General features: G+C 47.8%; 1 protein-coding gene across 10 annotated transcripts; it reads right to left on the bottom strand.

Moving 5' to 3' along the window:
* On the bottom strand, positions 1–27804 carry TMEM40 (transmembrane protein 40). 10 transcript variants are annotated; one of them, XM_054480341.2, is made up of 12 exons: positions 27698–27804; positions 16179–16259; positions 15062–15205; positions 10288–10374; positions 8842–8895; positions 3927–3962; positions 3509–3541; positions 3080–3127; positions 2142–2213; positions 1954–2028; positions 919–981; positions 1–157 (listed from the first exon to the last, which is right to left on the bottom strand). In XM_054480341.2, the coding sequence occupies exons 2-12, from the start codon at positions 16249–16251 to the stop codon at positions 138–140; spliced, it is 705 nt and encodes a 234-aa protein (XP_054336316.1). In that variant the 5' UTR covers positions 16252–16259; positions 27698–27804; the 3' UTR covers positions 1–137. The 10 variants fall into 10 exon arrangements, with proteins under 10 accessions (XP_054336316.1, XP_054336317.1, XP_054336315.1 ...); XM_054480342.2 differs by lacking the exon at positions 27698–27804 and adding an exon at positions 27033–27103; XM_054480340.2 differs by lacking the exon at positions 27698–27804 and adding an exon at positions 26315–26522.

Below are 27804 nucleotides of genomic sequence, written 5' to 3'. Positions count from 1 at the left end.
GAAAGAAAAGTGTTCTGTTTATTGGTTTGGCTTGGTCTCCTGCGCGTCTCTCAGAACGCTGCTCCGCCCTTGTGGGCTCAGGGGTCGCAGTGGTGGTCACCCCAGGGCCTGCCTCTGCTGCCCACCTGGCAGTGGCCTCAGTCAGTCTTCCTGAACCCTGGAAGGCAAAGGCCACAGGATGGCATGGGATTCTGAAGGCAGCCAGGCTTCATCCCCACCATCACCTCAGATGCCCCAGTATCCCTCACAGCTGGCATGATGTAGTCACCCCAGAAGCCATGGGTTTCAATGACCCACAGTCATAATAGCTAGTTTTCTTTTTCTTCATTACATGGATTAAAAGAGACAAATATTTCCCCAGCACAGCCACACAGCCACTTGGCCTCTCCATTCTGAGGCATAAGGTGGTCACAGAGCTGTCAGTCAAGAAAGACGACGTGCTTTCGCCCAGCCCAGCCACTGAAGCTGTGTGACTGTGGGCGAGTCACTCCACCTCTCTGAGACTCATTTTCCTACTGGTCAAGTGTAACATTGCTAAAGCCTACCTCCCCAGTTGCTATTAGGCAAGTACAGCCATGGAGAAGATAGCGTTTGGGGAAGTGTAAAGTTCTATAAGAGAATGAAGACTAACCAGACCATTTTTCTACTGTTTCACACTTCAGGCCTTTGCATCCATTCCTCACTTGATCGTCACAACACCCTTGTGCAGCAGAAAAGTATTACACCTATTTTCCAGTTGAGGAAACCGAGGCTACACGGCTCATCCAGGGTCACAGAGCTAGTAAACTGGCAGAGGTAGGACTCAAACCTGGGTCCTCCGCCTCCAGGCTGTGTTCTTTCCTGTATGCTAAACCTCTTTCTAAATGAAGACACTGCTAGGGAGAAAACGAGTGAACACAGGAAGACTTTAAAAGTTACCTGTCAGCCTAAACTTCTGGAAGAGGGGGATGAAGCCTTGGAGGACGCTGTGGATGCGGTACACTGCTCAGAAGCAAAGAAAAAAGTGAGTTAAGACTGTGTCCCCACAAGGGATACCTGGCCACCATTGGACAAGGGCCTAACTCACGCAAACAAAGCTCTGATGGTGGAACTTCAGGCAGCAGGTTAAGCTTAGATAATGGTACTAGAGTTATTATTACTAAAAACAACAACCGTGAACAGCAGGAATAGTGGCAGGAAACTCACTCGCCAAATTCAGTTCCCAACTCCATTAACTAACTTGTTTTCAGTATCTGGCTAGTTCCATTTTGTTTGCCACTTTTATTTATTTATTTTATAGACAGAGTCTTGCTATGTCGCCCAGGCTGAACAAATTCCTGGGTTCAAGTGGTCCTCTTGCCCCAATCTCCTGAGTAACTGGAATTACAGGCGTGTGCCCTGGGCCCGGCCTGTTTGGCACTTTAAACTGTTGCTGTTGCATTGTATGGAGCTGCCCATTTTTCCCACAGGGTTTTGCCAGTGACCTTACATTGACCTTACATTGACCTCAGTGAGGAAGAAAACATGAGCATAAGGAAATTTTTTGTTTGTTTGTTTGTTTTTTGAGACAGAGTCTCGCTCTGTTGCCCAGGCTGGAGTGCAGTAGCACGAGCTTGGCTCACTGCAACCTCCGACTCCTGGGTTCAAGCAATTCTTCTGTCTCAGCCTCCCAAGTAGCTGGGATTACAGACATGCACCACCACGTGTGGCTAATTTTTTGCATTTTTAGTAGAGACAGAGTTTCACCATGTTGGTCAAGCTGGTCTCGAACTCCTAACCTCAGGTGATCCACACGCCTCGGCCTCCCAAAGTGCTGGGATTACAGGCATAAGCCACCGCGCCCGGCCAGAACATTTTTTAAAAAGTGTAGATTGTGACTCTCTGGTCCATACTTGAATGAGTATGAAAATGAATATTTCTACCCACCACCCCTCCAAGAGACTGTGTGTGTGTGCATGCTGGGGAGGGGCTTACCTAGTCCGAAGTAGATGCCAACGGTTTCCAGGGAGGCGAAGGTGAGCAGGCCGACCCCAAGAGACATGAACCAGTCTGGAAAGGCAGTGAGGGAAGGAATGGTCAGCCTCCAAGTATTGACACCCCTGCCCCCTGCACCATCCCCCATGCCATCCCTCTTGCACGTTCTCCAGGGCGCCTCCCCTCACCTGCGTAATAGTGATAACACACCAGCAAGGCCCCGATGGCAAAGCACAGGAGGACGAAATGGAAAAACTCATCTGTGAAGGCAGGGGTGGGCAATCACTATCTGCTGCTTTCTCTCTCTTTTTGTGGGCAGAGGAGATAAGGTCTTGCTCTGTCACCCAGGGTGGAGTGCATTTGTGCGATCACAGCTCATTGCAGCCTTGAAGCCCTGGGCTTAAGCAATTCTCCTGCTTTAGCCTCACAAGTAGCAAGGCCTACAAGTGCATGCCATCACACCCAGCAAATTTTTTAAATTTTTAGTAGAGATAAGGTCTCGCTATGTTGCCCAGGCTGGTCTCGAACTCCTGGCCTCAAGCAATCCTCTCATCTCGGCCTTCCAAAGTATTGGGATTACAGCTGTGAGCCACCATGCGTGGCCTCTTTTTATTTTTTTTAATTAAAAAAGTCTGTGTCGAGCACCATGGTCTTTCCTCTTGCCCTCCACTTCCTCCTAGAAGTCCCCATGGATTCCAGGCCTGGAGCAGGGAGGTTGCTCCCATTTTCACTGCTCCTTTCCCAGAGTCTGGTCTAATCTAACCTTACAACTCTCTCAGCTCAGCTGACCTCCAGCTCCCCATCCTGGCCACAAGGCCTGGAAGGCATTTACCATCCTAGTGACTGTGCATAGCAGAAAGAGCAGAGGACCAGGGCTCAAGCTCAGACCACGCCACTCACAAGCTGTAAGGCTACTTCCCAACCTTGAACCTCAGTTTTTATATCTGCAAAATGGGAACCATTGTCCCACCCTGTTGAGGTGATTCTGAGCTGAGTAATGTGTAAACTGCAGGGCACACAACAGAGGTGGGCTATGATTACTGCTGTGCTAGGCCACCAGCCACATTTCACCCCTAGAAATCTAGCCAGACAGGAAAAAGCAGCTCTGCTACATCAAGTTCCTTACCATCTTTCTTTATATTCAGTCTTCTTAACTGAGAGGCCTCCACTTCTCCTTAAGAACAAGAGAGAGATGAGTGTTTAACTTTGATGCAGGACGGCAGTTGGGATTTTCTCTTCCCTGCCTCATTGAGAATTAATATCCCGGGTACTTCTTCCTGGGTCAGAGGGCACTCACTGCAGGACCAATCAAACTGTGAAGATGGGGGTGCTGTCCTTGGAACCCCCACTGACTTCCTCCTCCTTCCTTAGGCCCGAGTCTGCCTTCCATTCCATTTCCCCTGCACTGGAGATCCCCCTTCTGAATCATAGTGACACTGGCTGGCGACAGCATCCCTGCTGGGACTAACCCACCCTCTCAGGCTGTCTGAGGACCCCACCCATCGTCTGGAATCCACACTCGCTCTGGCTCTCCTATTTGAGCTTGTGTATTTACCACTTGCTGGGTCAGAGCCTCTCCTTCGGAGTCCTGGAAACAAGAAACTCAACATTAGTGCCCAACCCTGCTTGGGGTCCTTAACAGGTGCCTCCACCCTGGGGAAGGCTATAGGTGACCTAAAAAAATGTCCCCATGGAATTCTGCAGCCCCCAAGGGATCCTTCTCTCTGTTGATGGCTGGTTGGTTGTAATCTCCTTGGGTCTTGCTGGGACAGCTTTCCAAGCTCCCCAGGCTCCCTGCTTCATGCCACAGCTGGCCCAGCCTGCTTGATGAGCATAGGCTCAGTGGACCTGGGGCTCCTGTTTCTCACAGCCAGGTACCCCAAACAGGTGCTGGCTCTCTTGGGGGAGAGGTGATGCCTAGACCTGGCTCAATACCAGCACCAATGACCTCTCTCCTCTACCTGGACACTCACCTGATTCCCCAGAGGGTACCACCTCTCCAGGAGCATCTGCGCAGAAAGGAAATCAGTGATCATATACCCATGATCCTCTGGGGAGGGAGAAGTCATGCTTCAGGGAAGGTGGATCCTGCTCGGAGACTTTCCACTTAATCTGGAGTCGGCCAGGTGGAGAATGGAGCCGGCTGGAGGGTTCCTATTCCAACTAAAGGGGCAGCCACCACCCAACAGCCACAGAAAGCTGCTGTAGGAACGCCTGCCCACTCTTACAGGTCTATCAATTTCCCCAGAGAAGCCAGGTTTTCAGGTAAACTTCCTGATTATAAAAAAGTTTGGGCCACACGTGGTGGCTCACGCCTGTAATCCCAGCACTTTGGGAGGCCAAGGTGGCTGGATCACGAGGTCAAGAGATTGAGACCATTCTGGCTAACATGGTGAAACCCCGTCTCTACTAAAAATACAAAAATTAGCTGGGCATGGTAGCACACACCGATAGTCCTAGCTACTTGGGAGGCTGAGACAGGATAATCGCTCAAACCCAGGAGACAGAGGTTGCAGTGAGCCAAGATCACACCACTGCACTCTGGCCTGGTGACAGAGCGATACTCCAACTCAAAAAAAAAAAAAAAAAAAGTTTGGTAACTCTTGTATTCCATGAATCAAAATGCCATTGCTTGTGAGACATGACATTATTTTATGTACTACTATGTAAGAAAAGCCCTTGACATTTACAATTGTAAGTTGCCAGTGATTTTTTTTTCTTTTTTTTGAGACAGAGTCTTGCTCTGTTGCCCAGGCTGGAGTGCAGTGGTCCAATCTCGGCTCACTGCAAGCTCCGCCTCCCAGGTTCACGCCATTCTCCTGCCTCAGCCTCCCGAGTAGCTGGGACTACAGGCGCCTGCCACCACGCCTGGCTAATTTTTTGTATTTTTAGTAGAGACGGGGTTTCACCATGTTAGCCAGGATGGTCTCGATCTCCTCACCTCGTGATCCGCCTGCCTCGGCCTCCCAAAGTGCTGGGATTACAGGCATGAGCCACCGCGCCTGTAGAGGAGTGTCCAGTTAGAGGATTTTTTAAAATAGAGATAGGGTCTTTTTATGTTGCCCAGGCTGGTCTTGAACTCCTGTGCTCAAGCAATCCTCCCACCTTGGCCTCCCAAAGTGCTGGGATTATAGACATGAATTACCATGCCTAACTTTGCCAGTGATTTTTAAGATGCATCCTGATTTCAGAAATATTCAAATGTGAAAAAAATGTGGTGTAGAACTGATTAAATATATTCACATTCATAATTTTATTTTTAAAATTTATTTATTTAGAGACAGGTTCTCTCTCTGTCATCCAGGTTGCAGGGCAATGGCGCAATCATGACTCACTGCAGTCTCAAACTCTCGGGCTCAAGCAATCTTCCTGCCTCAGCCTCCCAAGTAGCTGGGATTACAGGTGTGAGCCACCATGTCTAGCTCTCACAATCATAATTTTATATATACAAAATATATAAATTTATATATAATATACTTATATATTATATAACATATAAATTATAAATATATATTTATAATATTTATTTATTTATTTTGAGACAGAGTCTCACTCTGCCACCCAGGCTGCAGTGCAGTAGCATGATCTCAGCTCACTGCAACCTCTGCCTCCTGGGTTCAAGCGATTCTCCTGCCTCAGGTTCCTGAGTAGCTGGGATTACGGGTGCCACCACACCTGGCTAATTTTTGTATTTTTAGTAGAGACGGCGTTTTGCCATGTTGGCCAGGCTGGTCTTGAACTCCCAACCTCAAGTGATCCACCTGCCTCAGCCTCCCAAAGTGCTGGGATTACAGGCATGAGCCACAGCGCCTGGCCACACAATCATAATTTTAAAAAAGCATTCTGGGCCAGGTGCGGTGGCTCACACCTCTAATCCCAGCACTTTGGGAGGCCGAGGCGGGTGGATCACAAGTTCAGGAGATCAAGACCATCCTGGCTAACACGGTGAAACCCCATCTCTACTAAAAATACCAAAAAAAAAAAAAAAGCATTCTGTGTGGGCCGGGCGTGATGCTTCACACTTGTAATCCCAGCACTTTGGAAGGCCGAAGTGGGTAGATCACTTGAGTCCAGGAGTTCAAGACCAGCTTGGGCCACACGGTAAAACACTGTCTCTACTAAAAATACAAAAATTAGCTGGGCATGGTGGTGCATGCATGTAGTCCCAGCTTCTCAGGAGGCTAAGGTAGGAGAATCGCTTGAGCCTGGGAGGTGAAGGTTGCAGTGAGCCAAGATGGTACCACTGCACTCGAGACTGAGCAACAGAGTGAGACAGCATCCCAAAAAAACCAAAAAATAAAAAACAAACCTCCCCCTCCCCTGCCCCCCAAAAAATCATTCTGTGAGCCAGATAAAAAGCATCTGCCCACATGGGCCACCCATTTGCACATGCCTGCTCCAGGCTATCCAGATGCAGGTGATGACACCTGCTGCCTTTTACCCATAGAACTCTGGACTAGACAGGCAACTCCAAGCTCATGCCATCTTGCTGGCTTTTAGACCTACCAGGCTCTGAGCTTGTGGGAGCCAAGCTGGCTTGTACACCTCGATCCTTGGCTCCCACCCTGATTGTTGAGCCACTTGTCTGGGCTGCCGAGGGTGAGTTGAGCCCTACAGACCTGAGCTGCCACCTCTGCATTATTCCAGTCCTGGGTGTCCTTCCCACACCATTCACCATGTGGTTCTTGGTGCCTGTTCTAGTTCCTTGGTGACCTTGCTCCTAGCCTGTCATCTTCTTCCCCTCAAGGGCAGACAGGCACTTGTATGATCTTCCCACCATCAGGCCCCGACTTCTGTAGTTTCCTGTCCCTCAGGGCAGCCCCAGGACACAAACTCCACAAGGGGGAACTTAGCATGTGACAATAGGCACTCAGCACACTGAACACTATATGCAAAGTGACCAGAGGGGCCAATACGGAGAGTGCAGAGAGCATACCAAGGACAACATGAAATGAGAACTCAAGCAATGTAATTTACCAAGCACCTCCAATGTCTGGGGGAAAGAAGTAATTCATGAATAAGTGACTGTATCTACATTTTCTACAGTGAATATGAATTACTTAATGAGAAAAATATTTTAAAATACACATAAAATAAAGGTCTATCTTATTTTATACCCAGTGAAACCTTTCTTAAATTACTTGAGTAATTAAACGCATTTTTCTAAACCAGATTATACTTGTTTTTGTAACAAAAAAAAGAAAGAAAGAAAGAAAGAAGGCCAGGTGCAGTGGCTCATGCCTGTAATTCTAGCACTTTGGGAGGCCAAGGCGGGAGGATCACTTGAGCTCAGTAGTTCGAGACCAGCCTGGGCAACATGGCAAAACTCTGTCTCTACTAAAAAACACAAAAAATTGGCCGAGTGCGGTGACTCAAGCCTGTAATCCCAGCACTTTGGGAGGCCGAGGTGGGCGGATCACGAGGTCAGGAGATCGAGACCATCCTGGCTAACACAGTGAAACCCCATCTCTACTAAAAATACAAAAAATTAGCGGGGCGTTGTGGCGGGTGCCTGTAGTCCCAGCTACTGGGGAGGCTGAGGCAGGAGAATGGTGTGAACCCGGGAGGCGGAGCTTGCAGTGAGCCGAGATAGCGCCACTGCAGTCCAGCCTGGGCGAAAGAGCGAGACTCTGTCTCAAAAAAAAAAAACAAAAAAAACAAAAAATTAGCTGGGTGTGGTGGCACACACCTGTAGTCCCAGCTACCTGCAAGACTGAGGTGGGAGGATCACCTGAGCCCAGCAGGTTGAGGCTGTAGTGAGTCATGATCACACCACTGCATTGCAGCCTGGACAACAGAGTGAGACCCTGTCGCAAAAAAAAAAACCAAAAAACAAAAACCCACAATACAGATGACCCAGAGGCAGCCACTGGTTATATTTGTTACATAACAAATGAAATCTTTTCTTTAGCATATACATAAGTGTTTTCCACTGTTTTACTTAGGTTATTGCCAGGCATTAGGAGACTATGTAGATTCCGAAATGTTGGATTAAACACAGATATTAAGGCTTTCTTATCTAGTAGTGTGCATTTGTCATATTATTTGGCAAAAGAGTTCATTCTACAAGTTCTTTTTTTTTCTTTTTTTGTTTCTCATTCTACAAGTCCTAGTTCATCCTAGTGCTACCAACCAAAGAGCCATATTATTTATGCCTCCTCACTGTAGTAATCAGGGTATTGGAAATAATTATTCTGTAAAATGGGTATGGTGGAGATCAGATCCTTCATTTTTCCTTGTGTGCTGAAAAGCCCAGTATTCCAAGAGAGGGGGTACCAATCATGTCCCATTCTGCTGGTTTAGGAGCTGAGGCCCAGAAAAGTGGTTGACTCTTCATGGTCACCCCATAAGTCAAGGTTATAGCTCAGAAGAAAGTGCGGGATTGGCTGAGTGCGGTGGCTCATGTCTGTAATCCTAGCACTTCGGGAGGCCAAGGTGGGCGGATCAGGAGGTCAGGAGATCAAGACCATCCTGGCCAACATAGTGAAAACCCGTCTCTACTAAAAATACAAAAAATTAGCTGGGCTGGTGGCGGGCGCCTGTGGTCCCACCTACTCGGGAGGCTGAGACAGGAGAATCACTTGAATTGGGGAGGTGGAAGTTGCAGTGAGCCAAGATCACACCACTGCACTCCAGCCTGGGCGACAGAGTGAGACTCCGTCTCAAAACAAACAAACAAAAAGCCCAGAAAATGTAGGATTTCCCCAAGACAATCTCATGCCCACCTCCCCACCTGCCAATGTTATAACCACCCAACTGGCCACATCTCCTGTATTTGGCTGGGACTTTTCAGCTCATGAATCACCCTCATGACCTTGTTTCTGTCCAACAAAGCCCTCTTTTCCTTCATCTAATTGTTTTCTCCAAAGCTACTGGGCAACTGATTACCTCCATAGAGTTGAAGCTCATCCTTCAAAACGTCAGGCTCCCCATGCCCAGGACCTGGATGGAGACAAACCCCTTAGTCAGCACTCCCCAAACACAGTGATCCAGGCCACTTCTCTCTCCCATGGCTTTGACGCTTAAGAAGTACCACAGTTCTTGTGCTGGAGGTGAGGTGGGGGGCGGTCTTCAGGAAGCAAGGCAGCACAAGTACCTTCCCTTTGCCCTCTCTGATGCCCCCAGAACTTCCAGAGGTGACCACACTCAGAAAGCACTCAACACCTGAGAGGACCTGGACCTTGCTCGAGGTTAATAGTGGGTATATACTGGGCACTAGCATGCACCAACACTGTACTAAGTGATTTATATTTAATACCTCATTTGCTCCTCACGGACATCCTGTGAAGAAAGTATTAGTACTTACCCCACCCATTATACAGATAAGGACACTGAGGCTCAAATAGTTAAATTATTTTCCCAAAGTCATATAGCCAGCAAGTGGCAACTCTACCAGGTCTGTTGCCAAAGCCTGCATTCCTAACCATGTTTATATCCAGAAATAGAACCCAGGGCTCAGCTCTAGCCTCATGGGCAGCATTTATTAAACACTTTCTGTGTGGCAGGTTCTGTACTAGGCAATAATTCACCCCTTTTCCCAGTGCTCTTTCCTTCCTATGAAATTTGTTGTTTATTTCTTTTGCAAAAATTATTTCCTGGTTGTAAAAGTAAAACATGCTCGGCCAGGCACGGTGGCTCACCCCTGTAATCCCAGCACTTTGGGAGGCCAAGGTGGGTAGATCACTTGAGTCCAGGAGTTTGAGACAGGCCTGGGCAACATGGTAAAACCCTGTCTCTACTAAAAATACAAAATTAGCCAGGCATGGTGGCACATGCCTGTAATCCTAGCTACTTGGGAGGCTGAGGCAGGAGAATCACTTGAACCCTGGAGGTGGAGGTTGTGGTGAGCTGAGATCGCGCCATTGCACTCCAGCCTGGGCAACAAGAGCGAAACCCTGTCTCCAAAAAATAAATAAATAAAATAAAAAATAAAACATGCTCATTGTAAATTATTTATAGTATAGGACAGTTCAAAAAAGGGAAAATAAAAATCACTTATAATTCCACCATCCTGAGATAACCACTATTAACATTTTGGTATTTTTCTTTCTAGTCTTGATTATAACCATATATGTCTGAATTTTTATAAAGCATATACGAGATCAAATTGATTCTACGATTTGGCATCTTTCTTTTTCATTTCAGCGATAGATGAAGAGCAGAGCTGTCACCAGGGCAGAATGTAGCATCCTTTATCTATTCTGCTGCTGTCAGGCTATTTCCTATTTTATCCTGCCATAAACAATGCTGTGAAGAACATCACACTTCAGTCCCACTGAGAAACTCAACAGTGAGCGAGTGGGCAAAAGAAAAATGGTAAGGCCTATTTCCTACCGGGTGAGCTGTTCCGGTGGGGGTATCCAGCCCCCAGGCTCCGTCGTTTTCCGGTTGCTCTGGGGTGCTGGTCCTCATCATTGCTCTCTGTGGGGAACAAACACAAGCTGCAGGAGAAGCTCAGCCTGGACCGAGCTGGGAATGCATTCATTCTGGTGGCCATTCTCAGAATTTAGTTTATGAGAAGAGTGTGGTTTGGTGGGAGGAACTCTGATTTGGGGACTGGAGGTAGGAGACCTGCCCCTCACTTTAGGTGTGACTTTGCACAAATCCCTTAATATTTCTGTTGATTTCGTGTCTACATAATATTTCTGCTTCTGCCTTGCCTACTTCATAAGACTTCCATGAAGATAAGACAAGGTCCCATGAGGCATCATAGTACTGAGATGGCTTCAATCCCACCAAGTGCAGGAGCTGTCATCTCTGTTTCCCCACCCATCATGCTGGCTCTGGATGTTTGCTGTGTCTCCCACCCCCCTGGAATATCCTTCCTGTTTGTCTGTGTTATTGAGAAGCTTAAGCTGATGTCACACCTCCTGTAGAAAGCCTTTGCCAACTGCCCCAGCTCACACTGTTCTTGCCTTTCCCTGCTGGGGTTTCTATAGCACCAGCTGTCTGTGCTTGACTTAGTGGACACGAGGGCCAGCGGTCTCATGATGTGCCTCTCTCCAACCATTTCATCTCCTGAAGGATATGACCTGGGTTCTCCACCCTGCAAGGGTGCCCAACTAGGAACAGGAGCTTGATCAAGACTTGAAAATGGTTGTCATTTGTGCTCTTTGGCCAGCAGCATTCCAAGAATTCAGGTCTAGGAGTTTCTGGCTCCAGGTCCAGAAGACTCCTTTATCCCAAGACAGGACCGTGGAGACCTCCTGGTCAGTCATGGGTCAGTTTAAAAAATTTCAGGAAACCAAATTAATTTTGCTTAAACATCAGTGCATCTGTGATCTCAACTGGATAAGGAGGAAGAGGGATTGGGAAGCTCAACAAAATAACAATGGTGGTGTTTATCTCAGGAGAGAGGATTTTGGGTGACTTCTATTTTCTTCTTTTCTATATTTTACAAATATTCATCAGTGCAAAAAATGACTTTTTATTGCTAAAAATATAATGCATGTTGCAAAATAAAGAAATAATAGAAAATAAAGTAAAAATTATTCCAATTTTTTTTTTTTTTTTTGAGACGGAGTTTTGCTCTTGTTGCCCAGGCTGGAGTGCAATGGCATGATCTCAGCTCACTGCAACCTCCACCTCCCAGGTATGAGCGATTCTCCTGTCTCAGCCTACCAAGTAGCTCAGATTACAGGCATGCGCCACCACACCTGGCTAATTTTTTTTTTTTTTTTTTTTTTTTTTACTGGAGACGAGGTTTCACCACGTTAGTCAGGCTGGTCGTGAATTCCTGACCTCAGGTGATCCACCCACCTCGGCCTCCCAAAGTGCTGGAATTACAGGTGTGCATCACCGCACCTGGCAATTACTCCAAATTTTATCAGCTAGAGACAACTGCCATCAATGTGTGAATGAACATTGTTTTAGCTTTCTCTGTGATATATTCATAATACAATTTTTTTTGGAGACAGGGTCTCACTCTGTCACCAAGGCTGAAGTACAGTGGTACAATCAGGGCTCACTGTGGCCTTGACCTCCCAGGCTCAAGTGAGCTTCACGGCCCAGCCTCCTGAGTAGCTGGGATTACAGGTATGCGCCACCACGCCCAGCTAATTTTTTGTATTTTAGTAGAGATGGGATTTCACCATGTTGCCCACGCTGGTTTCAAACTCCTGGACTCAAGTGATCCACTCACCTTGGCCTCCCAAAGTGCTGGAATTACAGGCGTGAGCCACCGTGCCCAGCCTAATACAATTGTTTAAATAAAAGGTATTATGGAATATATGCTGTTTAAAATGAAGACTATTTTTGTATATGCTCTCTGATTTAGTTATTTAAAAAGTTACCCAAACTGCAGAACTGTGAGCTAAATACATCTCTTTTCTTTTTCTTTTTCTTTTTTTTTGAAATGGAGTCTCACTCTGTCACCCAGGCTGGAGTGCAGTGGCGTGATCTTGGCTCACTGCAACCTCTGCCTCCCCGGCTTAAGTGATTCTCCTGCCTCAGCCTCCCAAGTAGCTGGGATTACAGGCACCCACCACCACACTTGGCTAATTTTTGTATTTTTAGTAGAGACGGGGTTTCACCATGTTGGCCAGGCTGGTCCTGAACTCCTGACCTCGGGTGATTTGCCTGCTTCGGCCTCCCAAAGTGCTGGAATTGCAGGAGTGAGCCACTGCGCCCAGCCTCTTTTCTTTATAAATTAAAAAAAATAAAATTAACCATGGCAGAAAGACTCACTGTTCATTGCTAGTGTCCCTGGTACCCATCACAAAGACTGGCACATATTTGGTGCTCAGTAAATATTTGTTAAATAAATGTAAGGAATACACTAATATGTTTTGGGTGGTTATCTCTGGGTAATGGGGCAAAGGGTGATTTATTTTCTCATATTTCTGTTTCCCTATATGCTCTATATTTTCTACAATGTACCTGTGTGTAATCTTTTACAGTTGAAAACAAAACTTCATCTAAAAATAACTGGATTAAAACAGGTATGTGGGAGAGAGATGGTGGATGTGACTATGAGTGAGGGTCCTGCATGTGAGGACGGCAGGGCTGCAGTGAGACACCCAGGCTTGGGGCATCTAGGGTAACAGGACACCGTCCGGGCCTGAAAAACAGGCAGTTATGTTCTGGCAGCAGGTCAGTCACGGTAGGATCAGGGACCAGGATCCTGAATGTCAGCCTGTCTTTATGCTTCTAGGACTCTGGCTTTCTCCTGCTGCTTTCTCTTAGCGCTCCATTTGGCTAATTTCAGCCAGTCCCATGTGTGAGGTGGAGACTCCAGTCCCATGTGTGAGGTGGAGACTCCAGAGTGTCTGGGTGCCAGGGATTATGGTCACATGGGGGACATTTTCAGAGAAGCAGCACTCCTTGGGGGACAACCAGAACCAGAGGACAGAACACTCCTTCCTGCCCAGGGAGGAGAAACAAAAGGACAGGCAACAAACAGCCCCCTCCCTGCACCTGGAAGCTCTTCTTCCACAGCCAAACCTCATACGTGGTGGGCTTGTGTGTTTTCTCGTTTTTTGTTTTTAAATGGGGAGATGGCTTCCTTTCCAGTGCCATGAGGAGACTGGCTACAAACAAATCCACTGGGCCCACCGACCACTCTCCCTCCCCTGCTGAAATGATCATTGATTTTGTGGGTTTGGGCCTTGGTCTCAGCATTTGCAACATGAGGACATAAGACCAGAGCTTTTTTTTTTTTTTTTTCCTTCCAGCCCAGAGACCTTTCATTAAATAAAGTCTTAAGCTCAAGCCCACGGCATAAAAGAGATCATAGTGCAGGAGCTCTGGCTGAGGAGGGTTAGCCTCCTGGATCCCACAAAGACCTCCGGGGAATCGCAAGTTGGTTACTGAGTTCTCTTAGAGCAGGTCAGTTGGCCTCTGTGTGCCTCAGTTTTCTCACTTGTAAACTGGGAATAATAATAGTACCTTCCTTTATGGGTTGCTATGAGAACTGAGTTATTACATGCAAGTTCTTACAACAGCTCCCGGCACAGTGTAAGCATTCAATAAATATTGCTGGTGCTACTACTATAAATTCAGCCTTACATTTTGAATTAAAAGAATACAAATGAAAGAACATTCTGCTGTTTCTTGGAGAATAATGTGATTATTTGTAATCAGGATGTTATTGGAGGCCAGGCACAGTGGCTCACCCTTATAATCCCAGCACTTTGGGAGGCCGAGGTGGGCAGATCACCTGAGATCAGGAGTTCAAGACCAGCCTGGCCAACATAAAGAAACCCTGTCTCTACTAAAACTACAAAAATTTGGCCAGGCATGGTGGCGGGTGCCTGTAATCCCAGCTACTCTGGAGGCTGAGGCAGGAGAATCGCTTGAGCCCAGGAGGCAGAGGTTGCAGTGAGCCGAGATCACGCTGCTGCACTCTAGCCTGGGCAGCAGAGCAAGATTCTGTCTCAAAAAAAAAAAAGATGCTATTGGAGATGTCATTCCTCTAAACCCGCAAAGTACTTGCAAGGAATCAATACTTAGGAATGATTTGTATAAAAATTCAAAAGGCAAAAGCTTTCGCACAAGGATGCTCATGAGCATGATAAACCTGGGAGGGGATGATCATAACACAACAATTACTTTTAGAGCTTTTAATATGTGCTACGTGCTAAGACTTTACCTGTATAACGAATTTAATCCTCACAAGCATCTCATGAGGTATTATGTATTGCTATCATCCCCATCTTCTAGATGAGGGCACTGAGGCAGCCAGGGGTTGAGCAGTTTACCCAAGGACATGTAGCTACTTAGTGGTAAAGACAGGATTTGAACCTGTAACACACGCTTTGACTATGGCACTGGGGTGCCCCTAATAAACCTAAATGTTACTTTACATGAGGTGCAGCCACTTGAGGAGCTGTTCGGTAAACATTAAAAATAGCTACAGAGATATTACAGAACAACATGGCTAAAAGCTTGGGATAAGATGCGGAACATTTTAAATGGAGGACAAAATTGCCTATAGGATCAATTATAACTGTGTACATAGAAGCACGTGTAGACAGATGGGCTCTAGAAGAGAATGTGGAGAAACAGTATTGGAGTTTCAAGTACTTCAATGACTTCAAGTATGGGGGATTGTTTCCCCATGTAAATCTTTTTCTTGAATAATATACATATATTTAAATCTCTGCTATACCTGAGGAGGAGGAGGAGGATGAAGAAGATGAGGAGGATGAGGAGGAAGAGGAGGAGGAGGAGGAGGAAGACTTGTTTCTCTCATATTGTTCTTGGGAAAAGAGTCCAGCCTTCCCATCTTGCTTGTGGAAATCTGTCTCTCCATCTACAAGGCACACAGAGGCCAGGGGATGAGCGTTTCCCACCCTTCCCACCCCAGGGACCACCCAGTCCTCTCCAGGGTTCTACTTGGACTTGGGGAGCCAGGAAGGACTGGATTATCTTCCCAAATATCTAGGGCCAATGCAACGTGCAGGAGACCAAGGCTCTCAGAGATGCCAGGGGCTCAAGGAAGGCTCAATACAGAGATTTATCTGAATATGGACTCAGAAAAGGGGTTTCTTTCTTTCTTTTTTTTTTTTTTGAGATGGAGTCTCGCTCTTTCGCCCAGGCTGGACTGCAGTGACGCTATCTCGGCTCACTGCAAGCTCTGCTTCCTGGGTTCACGCCATTCTCCTGCCTCAGCCTCCCGAGTAGCTGGGACTACAGGCGCCCGTCACCATGCCTGGCTAATTTTTCGTATTTTTAGTAGAGATGGGGTTTCACCATGTTAGCCAGGATGGTCTCGATCTCCTGACCTTGTGATCCGCCTGCCTCAGCCTCCCAAAGTGCTGGGATTACAGGCGTGAGCCACTGCGCCTGGCCAGAAAAGGGGTTTCTGAGCCCCCTGCCTTGCCCAGAGACAGCTAGATTCTCTACAGTAGTTGCTAATTTAGGATCCTCTGTAAATTACAGCCAAGATGAGGTGTGATCAAGCCCTAAACCTCCCATTCCCCATTCTGGGGTCACACAGGACCCTCTCCACCTTCTAGGGGTGCTCCCTAGTGCCAACCCAAGCCCCCAGAGAATTCTTGAGATTTGGCAAGCAGCTGAGGGTCCCCAGAGCTAGACAGCACAGGAGGACAGATTGGACCATGCAAATGTGTGTGTGCATGTGTGTAAAACCACTACTTCCCCATTTCAGCTGTGATTTGAGGCCCTGTGCAACGTGAGCGAGCAGGGTCTTCTTCTGTCCCTTCTACTTTTGGACTCCACCTCCCATGTGGTTTTGCCCAGAGGGTCAGAGAAGGCAAACGTACAGTCTACATCTTCTGTTTCTCTGTGGACTTGACTGTTGTCTTGAGGCTGGGAGGAGGATGCTGAAGTCTCCATGGCTTTTCCTGGAGGAATAACAATAATCAGTAGTTAATATCACCTTAGTTAATATCTTAATATACAAAGAACTTGGCAAATAAATAAGAAAAAGACAAACACTCAACATTCAAAGGAATAAGAACAATAATTAACAAAAAAAATGGTAGTTCTGTTGGCAAGCAACAAGGCCAGGTTAGTGGAGGGAGGAGGGTTAAGGGAGTGGGGAATCGGGGTGGTGGGTATTGGTTAGATAACTAGCAGGCGGCTTCATGGAGGAAATCAATTTTTATCTGTGCCTGAAAAGTCAGGCACAATCCTTTTTCCTTTTTTTTTTTTTTTTTTTTTGTAGAAACAGGGTGTCTCTATGTTGCCCAGTCTGGTCTTGAACTCCTGGGCTCAAGCAGTTCTCCTACCTTGGCCTCCCAAAGTGCTGGGATTCAAGTGTGAGCCACCGTGTCCAGCCTAGGTACAATTTGGACAGGAATGCAGATTTGAAGTTGGTGAACCAACTCCAATCCCACAAACATGGCCAACATCCAGGAATGACTGAGCAAAAAGGCAAGGGAGTCCTGGGCCCCGGCCGGCCTCACACACAGAGCCACCTGCCACCTCTTGACAGCTACATGCACAGGAAAGAAGTTTCTTTTAATGGAGCCCCTGTGCTATGAGTCTCTGTTATAGCAGCTGAGCCAGGAAGTGCAGGCTTCCTTATGATTCCTTGCCCTATTTCTTCTTCTCTCAGCTCTGAGGCTGAGACCTCAAATCTGAGAGGAGGTAGATTTACTAGTCTCTGACTCATTTATTTTTTACTTTTTTATTTGAGACAGCAGTCTTGCTATATCACCCAGTCTAGTCTTGAACCCCTGGGCTCAAGCAATCCTCCCACCGCAGCCTCCTGAGTAGCTGGGACTACAGGCACATGCCACTGTGGCCAGCCTCTGACTCATTTAAACCATGTTTCTTAGCCTCAACACCACTGACATTTGGGACTGGGCAACACATTGTGGGATGTTTAGCAGCCTCCTTCCAGATGACAGTAGCACTTTCCTGTTCATCTATGACAATAAAAATGTCTCCAGACATTGCCAAATGACCCCTGTTGTGGGGCAAACATCACCCCCCATTTGAGAATGGTCTAGAGAATCTACCACAAGACCTTGGCAGGACGCCTCCTCCCCTGTGTCTTAGAGCCAGATTGGCTGTGTTGGAATCCTGTCTCTGCCTCTTCTAGCGGTGGAAGCATGGGCAAGTTACTTAATCCCTCACTGCGCCTTGGGTTTCTCATCTCTAAAACGGAGACAGTAATAGTGCTTACCTCATAGTATGTGAAAATGGCAGGACAGTCCTTAGCAGGGCCGTTGTGAATGTGTGTTTCCTCCTCTACAGGCCTCCTCTTAATCCTTGGACATTCAGTGTCCAGTCCCATCCCTGCTCATCCCCCATCTCGTAGGCCCCAGACTCCATTACCCGTTTTTTTTTGTTTGTTTGTTTTTTGAGATGGAGTCTCGCTTCCGTCACCCAGGCTGGAGTGCAGTGGCACGATCTCAGCTCGCTGCAACCTCTGCCTCCCGAATTCAAGTGATTCTTCTGCCTCAGCCTCCAGAGTGGATGGGATTACAAGCGCCACACCCACGCTCAGCTAATTTTTGTATTTTTAGTAGAGATGGGGTTTCACCATATTGGCCAGGCTGGTCTCGAACTCCTGACCTTGTGATCCACCCGCCTTGACCTCCCAAAGTGCTGGGATTACAGGCGTGAGCCACCGTGCCCGACCTACCCTTTTCTAGAATAAAACTTCCCATTTCTCAGAGCAGAATTCAGCTAGGCATTAGGAAGTCACTAGCCATTAAAATGCATTGATATCAAGATGGAATGACTGACAGCAGAAGCCTCCAGGGCATATTTCTATTTTGAACAGGGTTCTCTGCACGCAACAGGTGACTAGTACATATTCATTGGCTGAGATCATCTCTAATGAAGGCATTTCAGCTAGAGTGGAGGAAGAGTTGTAGAGCCACATGGGGGAAAGAGAGCTGCTGGCTGATGTCAGATAGACCGAAGTTTACAAAGTGATGAGCTCTTTTTCCAGTCTCATCTCCATCCTGCTCTGTGTCCTGGTCACACACAGCACTTTTGGCTTAGTCCATTCTTTCCTAATGTCAAAATTGCATCTGACCTTCCAAGCACAGGTCAAGACCCACTTCCCTCGTGAAGTACTCTTTCGAGTGCCTAAACAATACCCACCAACTCTATTCCCCACTCCCCTAACCTTACTCCCTCCACTATCCGTAGCTTTTTTTTTTTGACAAGGTCTCTATCGCCCAGGCTAAAGTGCAGTGGTGCAATCACAGCTTACTGCAGCCTTGAACTCCTGGACTCAAGTGATCCTCCTGCCTCAACCTTCTGAGTAGGTAGGACTACAAGCATGTACCACCATCCAGGGTTTGTCTTCTTCACTAGATCATGAATGCAGCCTAAGTAGGGACTAAGGCTGATTCATTTCTGTGTCACCCATACCCTGTACAGAGCCGGGAACAAAGGAAAAATGATGATAACAAGCAGCTATAAGTGCCTACTATCTGCCAGGCAAGGTTCTAACAGTTAACTTGTGTTAACTAATCTATTCCTCACCACAAACCTATGAAGGCTCACTAGGGCCGTGCCCATTTTATAGGTCAGAATATTGGGGCACAGAGAGGATAAGAAACTTGCCCAGGACCGGCCGGGCGCGGTGGTTCACGCCTGTAATCCCAGGACTTTGGGAGGCCGAGGTGGGCAGATCATGAGGTCAGGAGATCGAGACCATCCTGGCCAACATGATGAAACAGTCTTTACTAAAAATACAAAAATTAGCTGGGCATGGTGGTTGCAGGCCTGTAATCCCAGCTACTCGGGAGACTGAGGCAGGAGAATCACTTGAACCCGGGAGGCAGAGGTTGCAGTGAACTGAGATCGCGCCACTGCACTCCAGCCTGGGCGACAGGGCGAGACTCTGTCTCAAAAAAAAAAAAAAGAAAGAAAGAAAGAAAGAAAGAAACTTGTCCAGGACCACATAGTAAGTGGTTAAGCAAGGGTAGTTGGTTGCTAAGCCAATGTTGGGAGACTAAAGGAGTGATGCTGGCTCCTCTTCTCAGGACCCTGACATTGGCACCAGGAAAGAGGACACACTAACAGTCATCAGAGTGTTATGCAAATATGCTGACTTGGCTAATATTTAGCTACTGATGGAGCCTTGAGTAATTGTTCCCATAGCCAAGGGAACTTCCTTGGGCAGGTCTTTAGCACACTGAAGGGGAGGAATGTAACTATCACAGAGGGAAGACCCGACGTGGCTCTGTTTCTCCTTTTAATGTCCTTGTCTATTCCTCCTCCACCCATTTTTCTTTTTTGCCTTTTTTCTTTCTTTTTTTTTTTTTTTTGAAACAGGGTCTCACTCTATCACCCAGGCTGGAGTGCAGTGGCACGATCACGGCTCTGCAGCTTCAACCTCCTGGGTTCCAGTGATCTTCCCACCTCAACCTCCCGAGTAGCTGGGACTATAGGCATTTGCCACCACACCCAGCTAATTTTTTAGTTTTTATATTTTTGTAGAGATAGGGTGTCACTATGTTGCCCAAGCTGCTCTTGAACTCCTGGGCTCAAGTGATCCTCCCGCCTTGGTCTCCCGAAGTGCTGAGATTACAGGCATGAGCCATCACACCCGGCCTCCACACAGGTCTTATTTAACATAGGGAGAGACTGAGGCTCAGGTAGAGGAAGAGACTTGTTCAGGGTCTCCCAGCTTATAGATGGACTCAAATCTGACCCCTACCCCAACAGAGAAGCTTCATGTCCCAGCGGCCCCCTGGTTAGAGGCCTCTAGCACCACCTCAGGTGGCCCCCACATCCAAGGCTGATCCTACAAGGAAATGGAATGCCTGACTTTCTGGCACTTTTCTCCAAAAAGCCCAGCCCTGCTGAGTCATGGGTGGTGCCAGGGCCTCTGTACCCACGGGTCCTGCTAAACTGGATTTCCCCTTCAGGTGAGCCCAGATTTCCTGAGCTCCTGCTGTCACAGGGCCTGGGCCCAGGGCAGGATGGCTGACAGAGCACACTAAGCCATCACAGCCTCACAGCACTCTCCTCTCCCAGCTGTCTTGACTCTCATACAACCAGAAGGGAGGCAGGCTGGAGATTATTGCCATATTTTACAGAAGAGGAAACCGAGGCTCTGAAATGGAGAGGAACCTGCACAGGTCATGGAACCACACAGGGGCAAGGCAGGCTCTTTCATCACATCAGGTCAAGAGATTGAGACCATCCTGGCTAACACGGTGAAACCCTGTCTCTACCAAAAATACAAAAAATTAGCCGGGCGTGGTGGCGGGCACCTGTAGTCCCAGCTACTCGGGAGGCTGAGGAAGGAGAATGGCATGAACCCAGGAGGCGGAGCTGGCAGTGAGCCGAGACCGTGCCACTGCACTCCAGCCTGGGTGACACAGCAAGATTCCGTCTTAAAAACAACAACAACAACAACAACAACAACAAAACAAAATAATGGCTGTACAGAAAGAGGATGGTTGGGCTCTGTGTGGAGGCTGTTTATCCAGAGAGATCTAGGATTTTAAAAAGATAATCTGGAAGGAAAGAAAACAGTGCAAGCATCTAGGTTGTTGTCTAGCATGTCTAGCACATAGTAGGTGCACAACCAATGTTTGTTAAAGTGGCAATATAAGCCAACAAGGTGATATAGCTACAGAGCAAAGCTAGCATATCCTTAGGTGATATTAACAGAAGCACAGAGTCTACGGTGAAGAAGGTGGCCCACATCCCACCATCCCCAATGCTCCATCCTGGGTTTACTCCTGGGTCCTGCATAGAATAAGTTCTGGACAGACAAAGAGAATCCAGAGGATGTAGCGGATACAGAGACTACACCCAAGAGAAGTGGCTTGGGGAGCAGGGCACTCAACCTAGGGATGAGCTCCACATGGATGGGCCTAGTCACTGCCCCCAAGTCTCTGCAGAACTACTCCGGGACTCCAGGACATGGGGAGCAGGTAGGGCTGTGAACTCAGAAGGAAAGGTCAATACCTTGAGGAAGTCACCAGGGAAGTTGCCAACTTCAATATATAAAAGAATTTTCTTTTCTTTTCTTTTCTTTCTTTCTTTCTCCCTCTTTTTTCTTTTCTCTTTTCTCTTTCTTTCTTTCTCTTCCTTCCTCTCTCTCCTTCACCCTCCCTCCCTCCTTTCTTCCTTTCCTTCCTTCTTTCTTTCTCTTTCTTCCTTTTTTCTTTTCTTTTCTCTTTTCTCTTTCTTTCTTTTTTCTCTTCCTTCCTCTCTCTCCTTCACCCTCCCTCCCTCCTTTCTTCCTTCCTTTCCTTCCTTCTTTCCTTCTTTCTTTCCTCTCTCTTCCCTCTCTCCCTTCTTTCTTTTTTCTTTCTTTCTTTCTTTCCTTCCTTCTTTTTCTTTCTTTCTCTTTCTTTCTTCCTCTTTCTTTTTTCTTTTCTCTTTCTTTCTTTCTCTTCCTTCCTCTCTCTCCTTCCGCCTCCCTCCCTCCTTTCTTTCTTCCTTCCTTTCCTTCCTTCTTTCCTTCTTTCTTTCCTGTCTCTTCCCTCTCTCCCTTCTTTCTTTTCTTTCTTTCTTTCTCTTTCCTTCCTTCTTTTTCTTTCTTTCTCTCTTTCTTTCTTCTTTTCTAGAGACAGGGTCTTACTTTGTCACCCAGGCTCAAGTGCAGTGGAGCAATCACGGCTCACTGCAGCCTTGAACTGTTGACCTTGAGCAATTCTCCTGCCTCGGCCTCCCAAAGTGTTGGGATTGGCCTTCCAAAGTGTTGTGCTGGGCCACTGCACCTGGCCTCAATATATAAAATAAAATAATATTCTAAAAATGACAACAGCTTTGGGGTTGTCCTGAGCACGCTGCCATGTGAGGTGGCAAGTTGAGGAGTGGCAAGGGTTGGCTTAGATGTTCTTAGCTCAGAACCTATTAGTGTCTCAAGCAATTCTCTCCAAAGTACAGGAGGAAAATATTAATTTATCGATTTCTATGTAATTTTTAACTAAAAATAGTTAATAGTATATAGTTTAGCCCTGATGTGCACCCTTGGCTCATATGTCAGACACCACATGTCATGTCCATTAAGTGGGGCTCCCAGAGGCCAGTGGGGAGCCCCACAAGGCAGACAGGTTGACAGTGGCCACGTCTTCCTTTTCTCTACATCCAGACTATTGCCATATATTGTCGTGTGCAGGAGCCCAGTTGGGTTAATTTGAGGCTCAAATGAAACAGCTTTCACTGAATCAGCCCCCTTCTTGTTGACAAGTGACTTCAAAGAGTCTCTGCAAAGAAACCGCGGATGGAGATAACCCTAATCATGAAAGTACAAACAAGCAACAGGAAAAGTGCGGGACACACTTGTCCTTGCTCTTAGTTTAGCTGCATTACCACGTTGGAAAGAGCAATGGAAAGGAGGCTCACACACGAAACAATTGTTTGCTGTGTATTTGAGTTCCTGAAATAATGAGAAATAAACACAAACTCAAAACACAAAATAATAACGAGAAACAAATACAAACTCAAACTCAAATACAATCGTATTTGAGTTCCTGAAATAATAATGAGAAACGATTTGAAAGGTGGATTTCCACCCACTATCATTGGTGATTGAAATTCATTCTGAGTGTACACTGGCCCTGAGAAATCAGCTAATGGCCACCATACTTGTATATACATGTACATATCTATGCATATGTATATGCTGGGGGTGCCCAGAGCATTCTTCTTGAGAAGATTGTGCAATCAAAAAGTTAGGTGAGTGCTGCTCTAGATCCTCAGACCTAGCTAGACACTACGGGATGCTAGTCCTGGTTCGGGGTTTTTGGGTCTAATCGGATAATTTGTTCCAGATTTAGGGACAAGGAAAACTAGAGGGGGAGTTTGCCTTCCATAAAACTTTTTTGAGGCTCCACTGACACTTTGAAGATTAATAGGAAGAAACCTAAAACTCATAAAATTCTTTCCCTGGCTCTCATCGTCCTAACTTGGTGTAGTGTTGAGTCAAACACCAAAGCACCAAGGTGGGTGCCCAGCTAGACAGAGCCAGGCGGGTCCCTTCTCCCACAGCCTGGAATCTCAGTCTCTGTTTCTTTCTTTCCCATCTTTCTCTCTCTGTTTCTACCCACCTCCCTCTCTCTCTCTCTCTGTCTCTTTCTCTCTGTCACACACACACACTCTCTCTCTCACACAACACACACCACACACATACATACTCTCTCTCTCACACACACACACACAACTGACAATAAGAAACAGAAAGGTGGCATCCAGCACAAGAGCTTGTCAGTTCTCTTGAACATCAGACAGACCTAGATCTTCAGTTCCCACCTCTACCCCTCACTGACTCTGAGACCTGGAGCGTGTCACATCCATTCTCAGAGCTTCAGAATCCTTAGTTGGAAAAATGGGCATGCCTACAACTCAACATACAGTGAAATAATCCAGTTTAAAAATGGACAGAGGATTCGAATAGACATTTCTCGAAAGAAGACACAGAAATAGTCAATAGCACATAGAAAGATGCTTCACATCGCTGGGTGCAGTGGCTCATGCCTGTAATCCCAGCACTTTGGGACGCCGAGGTGGCTGGATCACCTGAGATCGGGAGTTCGAGACCAGCCTGACCAACATGGAGAAACCCCATCTCTTCTAAAAATACAAAATTAGCCGGGCATGGTGGCAGGTGCCTGTAATCCCAGCTACTCGGGAGGCTGAGGCAGGAGAATCACTTGAACCCAGGAGGCAGAGGTTGTGGTGAGCTGAGATCGTACCATTGCTCTCCAGCCTGGGCAACAAGAGTGAAACTCCATCTCAAAAAAAAAAAAAAAAAAAAATGATGCTCCACATCATTAGTCATTAGGGAAGTGCAAATCAAAACCACCATGAGATATACCCCTTTACACCCACTAGGGTGGCTTACGATGAGACATACAGACACTAACAAGTATTGGTGAGGGTGCGAAGAAACTGGAGCCCTCATACATTGCTGGTCAGATTGTAAAATGAAGTCACTTTGGAAAACAGTTTGGCAGCTCCTCAAAAGGTTAAAAAAGATTTACTACATGACCCAGCAATTCCAATCCCTAGTATATTCGCAAGAGAATTGACAACTTATATCCGAACAAAGAGTTGTAATGAATGTTTACAGCAACATTACACATAACAGCCAAAAATGGAAACAACCCAAATGTCCATCCCATGGTAAATGGAGACACAAAGTTTGAGATCATCATACAATGCAACCTCATCCAACCAGTGGGAGGAAGGAAGGATGGACACCCACTGCAATGCGGATGAGCCTTGACGACATTGGGCTAAGTGAAAGAAGCCACTCAGAAAGGACCACACACTGTATGATTCCATTCAGATGAAATGTCCAGAATACACAAATCCATAGAGACGGAAAGTAGGTTTGTTGTTGCCAGAGGGAAGGGGAAGTGGGGAGTGACTGCTAAAGGGTACAGGGTTCACCTTGGAGATGATAACAAAAATTAGATAGTGGCGCTGGCTGCACAACTCTGTGAATGCACAAAAACACTGAATTGTACACTTTATTTTTATCTATCTATCTATCTATTTTGAGATAGGGTCTCCCTCTCACCCAGGCTGGAGTGCGGTAGTGCAATCTTGGCTCACTGCAACCTCTGCCTCCTGGGTTCAAATGATTCTTACGCCTCAGCCTCCCGAGTAGCTGGAATTACAGGTGCGCACCACCACGCCTGGCTAATTTTTGTATTTTTAGTAGAGACAGGGTTTTGCCATGTTGGCCAGGCTGGTCTCGAACTCCTGACCTCAAAGTGATCCGCCCGCCTCAGCCTCCCAAAGTACTGGGATTACATAGGTGAGCCATGGCGCCTGGCCCTGAATTATACACTTTTAAAGGGTGAATTTTATAGTAGTGAATTACATCTCAGTAAATCTGTTATTAAAAAAAAAAAGAAAGAAAGTAAAAGGAAAGACTCCACCCACAGGATTGTTATGAAAGTGAAATAAGGCAGGGAGCAGGGCAGGCCCAGCATGGTCCCTGACGTGCAGCCAGCACTTGAGATCTCTCTCTCTCTCTGATCCTTTTTACAAGGAAGATTTCCCAGCAAAAGTAACCTGGTGCTCTAGGGCTACACTAGCCTGAGTTCACTCCCCACCACTCCCCCAACACACACTTCTGACTCCTTAGTTAGGGCTCTGAACTCTCCTGGTCAGTTTCTTAACAAAACAGAAGAAAATAATAAGCACAAGACCATAATCATTCTCATCCCCCTTAAAAGGAAACTAGGTTGGCTTGAGGCCTAAAAGCCAGGGTGCTCTGAGCAGAGGTGGCTCTAGGACGAGGATGACAGCCTACGGGGGTGGGTGGGGGGAGCTCTGAGAGGTCTGCCAAGTCCCCCTCCCCTTGGGCCACACCACCTGTGCCTGAGCCTCCGACAGGCAGCAGGGCCCCCTCACCATGGCCCAGCTCTCTGGCATATCCTTCCCAGGGGTGCCTTTGAGCTGGAGGCGGGGGATGGCTGACTTCTTCCTCCCAAGTCTCCCAAACCTGGCTGGCAGCCCAGGGTGGCTTCCTCCAGGAGGGGCAGAGAGAGGGGCGGCTACCTGCAGTCAATGATGGTGGTGCAGAGGCTGAGACATTTGCGGGAACACCCCTCCCCTCCTAAGCTGTTAGGTTCCATAACAGTGAGGGTGTGAGGGGCCTTCAGAGATCTAGCTGGACCCTTCATTTTACAAATAGGGAAACTGAGCCTCAGAGAGGTCAAGGGTTTTTCTGAAAGTCTTGCAGCAAGTTGGTGACAGTACTGGGAGCTGGTCACCTACCACGGCCAAGTATAGGCGGGTGGAAGCCTCAACACAACCCAGAAAGGTGAACATATGTCATCCTCCCGTGAAGTAGACACAGGTTCTTACCCAGCTAGGAATATGCAGAGCTGGGACTCAAACCCAGGTCCACCAAGAAACCACACAATATCAAGCCTATTGAGGACACTCTCTCCCGATTTCCTTAAAAGCTGAGACTCCACCCCACTGCTCACCCAGCCCCATGTCCCATTACCTGTGGTCCTTCAGCTTGTCTGGGCAGCAAGGGGAGCCCTGTGTAGACTGTGTGGATGCTGGGCTGGTCAGGGGAAGGAGGGGACAGGCTGCACCTGTGACAGCAAGGAGGGCGGGACTACCGTGACGTTGCCCCTGGGCCCCACTCGCTCACTGAGATGGCATTCCTTTCTGCTGGTGCTATCAGCCCCAGGCCTTCCTGTCTGACTTGACTCTTCCCTACAACACTGCGGGAGGGGCAGGTGGGGCAGCTACATGCCTGGCCCTGCCTCAGGGCCACAGTCATGCCCTCAGACACCAGGAGGCAGTGAAATGGGGGCAGCTGTGCCACCCTTGGCTGTACCAAGCTCTGGGAAGGGAGGAGAGGACGTGTCCCAGGTACCCCCTCCACCCACATTGGTGAGGCTGACTCAGGCCCCAGCCATGTGTCCCAACCTGCCCTGTGCGTCCCAGAGGGGAAGGAAGATATTCCAATGCTCCCAGGAGGCTGAGGTTGGGCAGAGCAGGAGAGAGGGCCTGGGGGCTCAGGAGACTGGCAGTGCCCGCTCCTAGGGAGGAAACTGGGTTACAGCTAGAAGTACTTTTGGAGAGCACCCACTCGCCTTGTGCAAGTGGGAAAACACAGGTCCCTAGAGAGGTGAGAAGAGCAGTGGCAGACCTCACACAGCCGAGGGCAGGGCCCCAGCTCAGCTTGCCTCCACCTCTCACCTCTCACTTACCCAGCACTGTGGCAGCAGGACAGGAAACAAGTCCTACCACGGGAGCCCCCAGCCTTGAAGGGAAACAGGCAAGGCCCAGGGAGCTGTGGGCTCCCCAGGAGGACTTCCTGAAGAGGGGTCATCCATACTCTAAGCTCAGCCCCCAAATCTTGGAGTCATACCTGACACTTTGCTTTCTCACACTCTGTATCTGACCCATCTGGAAAATCCTGTTGGTCCCGCCTTCCGTATAGCCTGAATTCAGCCCCTTCTCTCCACTCCTCAACTGTCACCTTGATCCAGCCAGTGTCATCACTGGGCTCCCTGCTCCCCTCCTCGCCCCTGGCTATTCTCATCAGCCAGGCAGCCAGGGGGTCCTGTTCAAACCCAAGGCAGCTCATGTCCCTCCCCGCTCAGCAGCTGCCACACTCCCACTGCACTCAGGGTAAAACCCAAGGTCTTACAAGCTCCTGCGAGATCTTCCCCACACCTCTGGCCCTCTCTGACCTTGGTTCCCATGACTTCCTCCCTCACTCTGCTCCAGTAACACTGGAACACGTCCCAGTTCCCCCGGGTAGGCTCCCTCCTCAGGGCCTTTGCCCTGGCTGTTCCCTCTGCTTGGAGTGCTCTCCCCCTAGAAAGCCACCTGGCCCCTCCCTCAATTCAGCTCTCTACTCAAAACTCACCTTCTCCATGAAGCCTTCTCTGACCAACCTGCTTAAAGCAGTAACTCCGCACCAGCTTTCCCTCTGCCTGCTTCACTGCTCACCATCTACTATGCTGCGTATTTTCT

The sequence above is a fragment of the Pongo pygmaeus genome, chromosome 2 (genome assembly GCF_028885625.2).
Source record: "Pongo pygmaeus isolate AG05252 chromosome 2, NHGRI_mPonPyg2-v2.0_pri, whole genome shotgun sequence".
Lineage (NCBI taxonomy): Eukaryota > Metazoa > Chordata > Mammalia > Primates > Hominidae > Pongo > Pongo pygmaeus.
The sequence above is the reverse complement of the archived record's forward strand: the minus strand, read 5'-3'. Positions and strand labels throughout refer to the sequence as shown.

What these genes read in the sequence shown, in the direction of transcription:
- TMEM40 (XM_054480341.2), bottom strand. Translation starts at nt 16,251, where the DNA reads ATGGAGACTTCAGCATCCTCCTCCCAGCCTCAAGACAACAGTCAAGTC. An exon ending in ATCCTCCTCCTCCTCCTCAG is followed by an intron (nt 10,375 to 15,061) that starts GTATAGCAGAGA and finishes TGTTCCCCACAG; the next exon opens with AGAGCAATGATGAGGACCAG. An exon ending in CCACCGGAACAGCTCACCCG is followed by an intron (nt 8,896 to 10,287) that starts GTAGGAAATAGG and finishes GTCTCCATCCAG; the next exon opens with GTCCTGGGCATGGGGAGCCT.